The 11,147-nt window shown below is 48.4% G+C and overlaps 1 protein-coding gene across 1 annotated transcript in view; it reads left to right on the top strand.

Moving 5' to 3' along the window:
- Positions 1 to 3,792: 3,792 nt before the first annotated feature.
- Positions 3,793 to 11,147, top strand: part of NSG2 (neuronal vesicle trafficking associated 2) — a 30,181-nt gene continuing 22,826 nt past the window's right edge. The window contains exons 1-2 of the mRNA XM_085073984.1: positions 3,793 to 3,950; positions 4,599 to 4,749. Coding sequence (XP_084930110.1) covers positions 4,621 to 4,749 — 129 coding nt within the window. The 5' untranslated portion in view covers positions 3,793 to 3,950; positions 4,599 to 4,620. The remainder of the gene's footprint in view (positions 3,951 to 4,598; positions 4,750 to 11,147) is intronic.

Here is an 11,147-nt window from a genome sequence, read left to right as displayed (position 1 = left end):
GGCTGAATTCTGCTGTTACTGATGTTTTGTTTACAAGTTGCAGAATTTACACTACAGTGAAATGTTTATACCCAAGCCCTGTTACCCTCTCTTCTTCCTGGGCTCAGCTTTATTTGGGCTTCACTTGGGCTTCAGGGGAATCTCAGCTCCAGCACCTGGAGCATCTCCTTCCCTTCCTTCCCCCCAGCCCTGAATGCTTGCAGAGCTGTTCCTCTCATATATTCTCACTCCTCTCTCCTGTGCAGTTTTCCCCCCATTCTAACTCATTTTTTCCAGAGGGTTTATCCCCTTGGAGCCACTCTGCTGGACATGGGGGAAGCTTCCAGCAGCTTCTCACAGAAGCCACCCCTGCAGCCCCCCTGCCACACCAACCCAATGCATTAATACATTGTGGGAGACTTATGAAAGGAATAAAGAGAGGCATACATTTTTGTTGACAGCAGAAATATATTGTTTATTCCTCTGGAGTCTCATGTTGCTCATATTGCTGCTGTGTCTTATTGCCTGTCACTGAGCTGTGCTGTGTGGGCGGAAATGTCAGACTCTGTATTGGCTCTGTAAGAAAATCTGTGTGTTACTTTGATTTCTCATACTCTCTTGGGCTTGCTTTAATGTTGTCCCTACAGAATGTTCACTTCTGGGATCTTGCTGGCAACTTCAGGCATCTATTTTTGCCATGGAGCATCCTGCTATGTAAATTTACTCCTGGTTGTTGGTTTGTTTGTGAGAGAGGGATTTTGCAAAGAGGTATTTGCAAACTGGAATGGGCCATGTAGTCACAGGGCTGGATCAGTCTCATGGAGGAAATGAAAATTACAGCATGTAATTCCAAGGGAAGCTTTGGGTATCTCTCTGCACATCTCCCTCCGCCACACTGCCAAAATTCTCAGATGGTGCCACTGAAAAATGTTGCTTAAAATGTGCTTCTACCCTGAAAAGTCAAAAGGTAAAAGCAGCAGCTGCTCATTTTTCGCAGGTTCTTGCTGCTGGCACTCAGAACTGGAAGGCTTGTGGTGGAAAAGTGGCTCCAAGTGCTTGAGTGCTGCCCATGGTGAGCTGTGTTCTCTGGGCCACATGGAACATCTCCAGCAGAGTTGAGCTTTGTTTAGTTATCAGCTGCTTTGCAGCTACAGGAAAGGTGTTTTACAGGGGCAAAATGCACAAGAAGGAAGGGGATTCCCTCTCATTGCCCCTTACCTTTGTTACTATGAAGAGTATTCAAGTACAACCAACAAAAGTTAGTTTATTGAACTCTGTGAGTTCAACAGAGCAGAGGTGTGGAACAAACAGGTAACCTTATTTGCAAGCTTATTTTTTCATGATGCAACCCCAGTTTCCATGGGTCTGCACAGGTGACTGGAGATTTCACACCACTGTGTTTGTGAAGTGTTGCTTAAGACCTCTCTTAAGTCAGAGCATCTGCTTAGGTGTCATTAATGCAATATTTTGGCTAAGCAGGATATTCATTACCAGTGGTGACGTGGAAGAAAATGATTTTAGATCACAAGATGCTGTTGCAAGGTATGAAAGACATCACTTTGCTTTTCAACAGAGCCCTCAAGTTAGTAATTACCAGATAAAGGTGGAAAATGCCAATGGCATTTTTATGGCATTGCAATGCAATGTTTCCTTTGCATTATTTAATAATATTTCCTAGTCCCTCTTTTGAAAACAGCCATTTTGCTGACAGAGAAGCTAGAGTAGTTCAAATCCATACATTCAGTGGAAGGTAACTATAGATCTCTTTGGATGGTCAAACCACTTCAGATAATAAAATCTAATATATTGAAATTTGGGGAAAGAGTTGCTGTGACTACACTGTCTTGTTTGGAGCCTCTGGGAGAGGCTGATGCAATTGGGATTGTTCAGGCTGGAGAAACCTCTTCTCAGTTGTGCCCAGTGACAGGAAAAAAGGACCAAAGGCCCAAACTGAAACACAGGAAATTTCATTTAAACAAGAGAAAAACTATTTTCCCTATGAGGGTGACTAAACACTGGAAAACCCTCCTGGGTGAAATTTACTGTAGATGTTTGTCCTTCTCCAGAAATGCAATAGAGAAAATTCCAACCCAAGCATGAAAAACTGGTAAAACTATTGGAAACAAGATCTTTAATGGGCCGTGTAAGGTGATGTTAGTAGCAGGTAGTTTTAGCTGCCCTTCTCTTTTCCTCTCAGCTCTTCTCTCTGTACTGTGAACAAGCTCTACCACTGCAGTCAGCACTTCCCCTCACTCTGCCAAAATACAGCTTTAAATGAGTTTTCACAAGTCAATTCTAAAAGGCTTTATTATGGAAACAGTTCACGCCTTCAAGGAGTATATTTAGGCCTCGTGAAAAATGCCAAGTTGCAAGCTCTGGAGGCAAATTCTAAATTTATACACAAATCAGGCTGAAGTCATCCCAAAGTATCCTGTGTCTCCAAGAGAAGTGCTCAGCCTCCTGCTGCAGGGGATGGTGGCTGTGGTGATGCTGTGGTTGTGGTGATGTTGAGGTGATGCTGTGGTTGTGGTGATGCTGTGGTGATGCTGTGGCTGTGGTGATGCTGTGGTTGTGGTGATGCTGTGACTGTGGTGATGCTGTGGATGTGATGATGCTGTGGCTGTGGTGCTGTCCTGCCATCCCAGCATTTGAGAATCACAGGTTAAGTTTGGAAAAGACCTCCAAGATCATGGAGTCCAACCATTAACCCAGCACTTCCAGGTCCACTGTTAAACTGTAAATGCCACATCCACATGGTTTTAGAACAATTCCAGGGATGGTGATTCCACCGCTGCCCTGAGCAGCCTCTGCTTGACCATCTTTTCAGTGAAGAAATTATTCCTCCTATCCAATCTAAACATGCATTGGTGCAACTTGAGGCTATTTCCTCTTGTCCTGTTCTTCTTAGGTGGGAGAAGACACCAACCTCCATCTGGCTACAGCCTCTTGTCAGGTATTTGAGTGTGCACCAGGGAAGGTGACTGAGAGTCACAAAGTTGATAAAGGGATAGGGGAACCTTCCCTATGGGGACAGGATGAGAAAATTAGGGATGTTCAGCCTGGAGAAGGTTTTGTGGAGTCCTCACAGCCCCTTCCAGTCTTTGAAGGGGATGCAAGAAAGCGGGAGAGGGACAATTCATCAGGAACTGGAGTGACAAAACAAGGGGAATGGCTTCACACTGAAAGAGGGGAAATTTGGGTTGGGATAAATGGAAGAAATTCTTCCCTAGGAGGGTGGTGAGACCCTGGCTCAGGGTGCCCAGAGAAGCTGTGGCTGCCCCTGGATCCCTGGCAGTGTCCAAGGCCAGGCTGGACAGGGCTTGGAGCAAGCTGGGACAGTGGAAGGTGCTCCTGCCATGGCAGGTTTAAGGTCCCTTCCAACCCAGGCCATGCCATCTATGTCATTCTGTGATGCCGCAGTGAGCAATGCAGTGATCGATGCCACCAGGGGCCCAAGGGTGACAACGGAGGGCCCTGTGCCCGTGCCGCTGCCCTGGTCACCTTCCCTCGTCGCTCTTCGTGCCCAGCAGTGCCATGGTCACCTTCCCCCGTTGCTCTCCGTGCGGGCAGTGCCATGGTCACCTTCCCCCGTCGCTCTCCGTGCGGGCAGTGCCATGGTCACCTTCCCTCGTCGCTCTCCGTGCGGGCAGTGCCATGGTCACCTTCCCCCGTCGCTCTCCGTGCGGGCAGTCGCTGGCAGTGTCGCGTGTCGCGCTGTCCCCCCGCCCGTGGGGACACGGCCTGCAGGGGGCGCTGTGCCCGCGGTGCTGGGCGCGGCCGGCAGGGGGCGCGCGGAGCCGCGGCGCTGAGGGCGGAGGGTGAGGGAAGCAGCCGCCGCCCCGCCCGCCTCAGTCGCCGGCGGAGCCGCAGCGAGCGCAGCGCTGTCCCTTCAGCACCGCTGCCCCCGCGGACACCGCGGGCTCCGCGCACCCACACCCGCCTCGCCGCCGCCTCTCGCCGCCTGCTTGGCAGTAAGTAACCGAGCCGTGCCCGCCGAGCCCGAGCCCCGGGGAGCTGGCTGGGGGGATCCCCGAGTGCTCCGAGATGTGATGGGGAGGAGTTCGGAACCCTCGAGGGGGCTGCAGAAATGGGAGAGGGGTGTCAAAACCCCCCTGGGGTCAGTGGAGACGTGCCGTGTCCCTGTTGTCCCTGTGTCCCCATGTCCCACTGCGTGTCCGCGCTGGTGGCGGTGCTGGTAGCATTCCTGATGGTGCTGGTGTCATTCCCGGTCCAGTTGGTGGCACTCCCGGTGGTGCTGGTGACATTCCCGGTGGTGTCAGTGGCATTCCCAGCAGTGCCGGTGGCTCTGCCGGCGCTTTGGGATCCGCCGTGTTTGGGCTGACAGTGAAGGGTTTGAAGGGTGTTGGTGGTGTTTAAAGGGTGGCTGTAGGTTTTGAAGGGTATTTATGGGGTTTGAAAGGTATTTATGGGGTTTGAAGGGTATTCGTGGGGTCTGAAGGGTATTTGTGGGGTGTCTGCACGAGGCAAATGCTGTGCTGAAGTGAAGTCGCATTCCCTAAAACCTAAACCCAACACCTGAGCCCAAACCGAGCAGGACAAGGCAGGAATTGTCCCCTTCCCACTGCCCCGGTGACATTGCTCATCTCCCCCGGCTTTAGGTCTGGAAAGCCAGGTGCAAGGATGGTGAAGCTGGGGAGTAATTTGAACGACAAGAACAACAAACAACCATCCAACGAAGATGGTTTTCAGACGGTTCCTTTGATCACGCCTTTGGAAGTAAATCACCTGCAGTTCCCGGCTCCGGAAAAGGTAAAACAAAATCAGAATGTGCTCCTGCATGCTTGCGCACACCTACGTGCCCCTTGGTTGTCACAGGGCTCTGGTGATGAGAATTGTGGATATTTGTTCAATAAATAAAAAAGGGGTTATCTTTCACGGGGTGTTTATCTGTTTTAACATGGCAAATAAGCACGCAGCTGTCCCCCAGTGTTTTCCCTCCTTAAAAAAGAACCCCAGATATTTATAAATGCTACTGGAAAAAAGCTCGGTGCGTTTCTCTTGCAAGCGCTGGAGAGACTGAGGAGCAGTGTGGAATGTGTTATTATCAGTAAGATTAATGGCCTGCTTTGAGAGGAGCTAATGTGATAACTCTGCCGAAATAAGCAGCTGTTTTAATTATCTCAGTTAAGCTCCGTTTTCTTCTCTGTGGCTTTGCAAAGCTGATTTGGGCACTGAGGATGCTGATTTCCCTGGGGGGAGTGGCTGAGTTCCTGGGGGACAGCCCAGGGACTCGTTTGGCCCAGGGCAGGGGACCTTGTTCTCCCCTGCCCTCTCAACTCTGTCACACCTGAATGCAACACTGAAATGCCCAGCAATGTGCGATTGGCTGCGGGTTGTGTTGGGGTTTTTTGGATGCAGTGTGAACTAGGAAATCTTTTGTCTACATCCCTGTGGGGATGATGCATATCAGTATAACCTGGTGAGGACATGATGAGACTGTAAAAATCCGTATTCCCCATCAGCCCTCACCAAAACAAAGCCTGTCTGCAATGTAGTTCCCAGATACCACAGAGGTGGAGCCAGCCCACCCCAAAGTACAGACAGAATGATTAGATCTCACAGGATAATGGAATAACAGCAAAATTAACACTGATGATTACTGAACATATATCCTGCTTTTGCCGTGGTACAAAATGAATTTTCCCTAACTACGTTAGGAGAACATGGTGATGGATGTGATAAACTTGTCTAGGTAGACAAACTGTATTTATTTTAGAATAGAGCTGAGTCAACTGCCTTGACATCCTGGGAACCAGAGCTGTGCCAGACAAAGGAGCTCGTTCTCTTCTCCATGTGGCTTGTGGCAATCAGGAGCAACTTTGCTGCTTTCAGGAGAGTTAGACTTCTGTGAATTGTGAAAGAGGGGCTAAGCCAGCCCTTATCTGTGACTCTGATAAATAAGATGAAGCAAAATAATTCAGGCAAAGCAGTGTGATTTTTCATAAATGTCTAAAAAACCTCAGAGGAAACAGTAGGTGTGTAAAAGTGATGGCAGTACAAAGGGCTCGTTGAGATCACCTAGTATCACATGACAATGTAGAATTTAAATGACTTGTGCATCAGGTGAGACACGGATTACCCAACAAAGATCTTTTCAGGCTAATCAAGTGGTAATGAGTGTTCTCAGGACCACCACAGCTCCAATTGCGTGTTGGTGAACAAACACTGCCGTGTTTCGGTGTGGTGTGACTCCTTGCTGATTTTTCTGTTTAAACATGCCCGCATCAATAATTCACATGTTGTTAGGTTACATTACCTTCATTAGCATATATTACTGCCAATGCATCTACTGACATCCATGTTTTTCCTTGCTGGAAGTGTGGGATGTATCTCCGGGCGTGATTCAGAGCTCATTAGAGTCAGAGCTATTGATTTCTGCAGGCTGTGCTTCATCTCCTCCGTGCAGCAGGCCCGGAGTTAACGGGCTGGAAATCCCTTCGCCACGAGGAGAGGTTATTTATGATAAAAGCAAAATAATTCACGACCTGTTTCCTTTGTAGAACGGCTTCTGGTGGGGTGAGCTCACCCCGGGGCAGAGGGGCTGTTTAAAGAGCTGCTCATAAGGAGCTGAGCCTCAGGTGAAAAGCTTGGGCAGAGGTTAAGCGAGAGGGGGCAATTGGCAGCCTTGTACTTCAGAAGGCAAAGCTGCTGGGGAGTTCAGGCAGGCTGTTCTTCTGAGGAGGAATGGACATGGATTTCCAGTCTTTCAAGGGTGTATTTTTGTTTGGGCTTGCCTTGCTGACAGAAAGCAGCGTTAAAAAACCACCCGAAATTGACTTTCCCCCTTCTCTATTCCTAAAACCCGCGAGAGGCTGATTTTTAGCCTGGGAGAATGAGAGCATAAGGCGAGGTGCTCCTTGTGCCTCGTGCATGGGAGGCTGCAGGAGTGAGCAGAGCCGAACGAGCCGTGGTGTCAGTCGGAGGGACAGCTCTTTCCAGCCTCGGGGGTTTTGTGCACTGCAACCCGATCGTGCTGCCGGCAGCCACAGGGAGGCAATGCTGCCGGACAGCTCCTGCATCGCATCCTCGGCGCTCCACAGCCAGCCGTGCACTGTCCTGGCATCCTCCAGCAAGTGAGACCTAAAAAAAAACCCGACCCTGATAAGTACTCCTCTTTCTGAGCTTCTCTTCTCTGTTCGAGGGGATCTTCGTTTATGAAACTCTGAGCTTTTGACCTCGAGCTAACCTTGGGGTCAGGGCAATCCGGGGTGCAACCAGAGCAAGGAGGTTTGGGTGCAGCTCAGGGCTCTGTCCTTTCTCCGTGTCATAAAGAAGGAGTAGTAAGAGCTTTGGATAGTGATCCAAGAATGTGAAAAGCTTGTGCTGGGCAGCCCTCCTGCTGTCACTACAACAATGCCTTCACCTGGGCTATATTTGCAAGCTTTCTTCATTTATAGGCTTTATTTCCAGTTGAGTCTTAGATACTTGCATGCAAGTTGAAAAAAATAATCAAACCTGTTGTTTGTTGGATCCTTAAAAGCAGCCCACAAAGCTTATGGAATCTACAGACTGAAAATTGTTGTTTGAGGACATTAAATACCTGGGTTTTTTCTTCATTTTAAGCATGTTTTTCTAGCTGAATCACTTGAGAGTCACTCAGAGTGGCTCTCAGCATTAACCTATGTAGGTGTTTCACCAGAGCTTCCATCATCTCTTCCCAAGTGTTGTCTGTGTCTAGCTCCCCTTTCAGAGAAAGGGTACAGAGATAGAATATAAAAATGAGGCTTTTGCTGATGTGATGTAATCCCTGAAGTCCAGCCCTTTTCAGATAGTTCCTTGAAGAAATCATATGAAGGTGGGGGTGAGAGAGGAGAACACTTTCTTAAAGGTGTGCCTAAATTTACTGTCTGTCCTTTTAGGGGTGCTTTCCTAACAGGCTTGTTTTTCACAGCACTGAGAGCTTAGCAGCTCCCTCTGACTTCCACCTGGCTGCTTGGAAAAATGCAGGCAGGATTTCAGGAAGCTCCAATTTGGCACCCTTCTTTTTTTTTAAAAAATTGCAGGCCACTGGAATGTTTTCTTTCTTCTCCCACCAAAGGAGGATGTCCCCTCCTCATGCTGCTCCTCCTGCAGCATCAGCATTCTCGTCCTTCTGTCAGCACTTGTGTGGCTGCAAGGGGACAAATGTTACCAGGACAGGAATTTTCCCCCTGAGGTGCTAAGCCTGCTGTATATTTATTGATTCTCTTCAAGCAGAAGGCAGAGACAGGTGCTCTTAAATCATTTTTGCATGGCCTTTTTGGTGAAATCCATCCATGTATCAGCAATAATAGCCCCATCAACAATGACAAGCCCTTGACCTGGCTTTTTATGTCTCTGACATAAAATTTCTTCGGATTTAAAAAGAAAAAACACCCCAACAGAAGCCTTTTATTTTTTAGGACCAAAGAGGAAAAGAGGAGCTGTTGCCTTGTTTTCTAAGGCATAGACAAACAGCTTCAGCTGTGATTGTATCTCTGCAATGATAATGCTGAAAGATGTGCAGCTTTTCAGGGCCATTCTCTTCACTGAAATTTTAAATGAGACCAACAACTGGGGACCCCTTGGTCTCTTGGCTCGCTTCAGTATAATTCAGCAGGAAATACCTCTGTTCTGGCAGTAAAATCCTAATTTTACATAACACAAAAGTGCATGAAAGCTCTTGTCAGGCTGAAAAAAACATCCAGCATCTCTTTTGTGGCAAAGGCAGCAGAAGGCTTATCATGTGGTCCGTTGTTCTTTATTTTGAATGCATCAGAAGGCTCGAGAATTAATTTCTCTAGTGGCAAATTCCTGCCACCAACCAAAGAAAGCAAAAAAATAGATGTAACAGCTCTGTTCAAAATGCTTTTCCCACTGTGTGCTCCTGCCCCTGGGCCACATCCCTGTCTGAGTGGCTGAGGCCATGCATTTACACAGAGTTCCTGGAAATCGGGGGGGTCCCTGGTGTTCACAGCCTGTCCCTGTTGGTTTAACAGAAAATAACGTTTGGCCCTGGCCAGCTGAGCAGGAATAATTAAGAGTAGCCGGATGAGTGCTCCTGTACCTCGGGGACTGCTGGAGCCGTGTCCTGCAATACCAGTGTCAGCCTTTCCTCTGTGCAGCCTGAAGGCAGAGCTGTCAGGGCAGCGTGGAGCTGGTTTTGGGGAGCTGCTGCACGTGCTGGGGCTGGAGGCAGCTTGGCATTCCCGGCCTGGGAAAGCTCCCATTCCCTGCAGGAGCTCTGGATGAGCAGAGGACAGGCAGCTCCTGCTCATCTGCTGGTGAGGCTGGTGGCATGGAGCAAATGGCAAAGGGAGGGATGGGGCAGGGATAGTAATGAACCAGGTGGAGGGAGGAGAAGGATGCAAAGGGAAAGAAAACATGGATAAAATAAAGGATGGGAATAACAAATATAAAGGAACAGGCTGTCTTGCCTTTCCTCATCCTTTCTCCACGTGGGATACTCTGCCTCATCTCCACAAATACCAAAGTCTGAGCCTTCTCCTGTGACATTGTCCCCCTCCTACACTGAGCAAATCCCTTTGTCCTCTGGGTGTGTATTAGAATGTGAACACCTCTGCTCATTAGGCTGTAATTAATCCTTGCAGCATCACACTCAGGCAGAGCAGTGTTTCAGGGGGAACCTGTTTGATGTTGTTTTCATGATTTGGACAGCCCTCCTTGTGGTTCTTGGCAGTTCTGGCTCCTGTTTGGATGTCTCTGTGCTGGCCTTCCCTTCACACACCAACCCCTGCACTCCCTGGTGATCTGGGGTTGTGCTGAATCCAGGCTCAGAGGGACCTGGAGCAGCTTCCAGCAGCTCCCATCATTCTGAGAACTGCTGCTGCTGCAGAGCTTCACTCTGAACACCCCCGGATTTGTGTAGCCTGGGCAGAAATCTCCCTCCTTAACCACTCTGCCATCAGTGCCTGAATTAGGGGCTTAAAAGCTGCCTGGTTGTGTGAGCTCTCTTAAGCCCAGCTATGTCTGCACTGCAATTTATGGAGCTGCTTTCTGCAGAAACAGCAGGAATGGACACAGGGAAGTGTGTTGGGATATGGAGGCTGGCTGAGCCTGTTGCAGTCTATTCTTTTTTCTGCCATGAAAGCCCATTGCTGAGGGTGGAAGTGATTTCAGTAAGACTGTGAAGTGAACCCCACATACCAGTTCCTTACTGGTCTGGAAAGGAGAACTGGGTAAGAATCTTGGCTGCTGTAAATCAGGGCAGTTGAAGGGAAATCAGTGGAGCTCTGCTAATTCAGCTCAGCCAATTTGCCCTCACTGCAGCTGAGTGATTGATTCTTTTGTCTGCTTTGCTAAAGCCTCTCCTGGATGAAGCTACTGAAATCAATTTTTCTCACCCTACTTCCTTTGGGTTCCTGGTGGTTATGGGCACCTAGGGATTTGTGGGGAGACTTGGCTGAAAAAATTCCATGCTACTTTTGTTCTTGGGGCTGTGCCTTGCCCTTCTCAGCTGCTTTCAGCTCCCAGTGCAGCCTTTGCATTCTGTGCTGCCTTTCAGTGGTGATGCCAGGGCTGATTACATTTGCTGTCTTTGTCCTTTTGTGATGTTCCTTATGCCTGGAATATCCTCCTGGCATCGATTCAGGAAACCACTTTTTTTCCTACCACCCTCTGTGAAACTCATTTCCAGCACAACACCCATTAGATGAGCTGATACAGGGTCAAAAAATAACAGAGTACTGACCCTGCCTTTCTCCAAGGACTGTGGATTTGATCCAGAGCATCTTTTCCTTAAAATTTTCATTTTTAGAGTTTTTTCGTTTTTGCTGCTTGATATTTCAGGCATTTTGTGTATTCAAATAATGACTAGGATGCCATTACCTACATCCCAATAGCCAATTTGAATATTAACCTTTGGGAAGTCTGCCTGCTGAGATGTGTCCATCCTGTAGATTTGGATGTAGACCTAATTCTCTAAAAATCCAGGAATTTGCAGCATGGTGATTGCCGGATAGTCTGAGATTAGTCCATCTTATCCAGTGTGTCTTGTTTCTGGCAGTAGCCAGGGCAACGGTCAGGAGGAGGTAGAGGAGATGCTGCATGGAGCTGCTCATGCCTATCAATGTTTCATCCTAAGCCTGCAAGGCAAGAGATTGTTTTAAGCCCTGAAACATGATTTTTCCATCTCTTTTCCTATATTCTTTTAGTGCTGAGTATTTTAA

This window comes from Lichenostomus cassidix, chromosome 13, assembly GCF_008360975.1.
Source record: "Lichenostomus cassidix isolate B80296 chromosome 13, HeHo_3.0, whole genome shotgun sequence".
NCBI classification, from domain to species: Eukaryota; Metazoa; Chordata; class Aves; order Passeriformes; family Meliphagidae; genus Lichenostomus; species Lichenostomus cassidix.
This window is presented reverse-complemented; position numbering and strand designations above follow the sequence as displayed.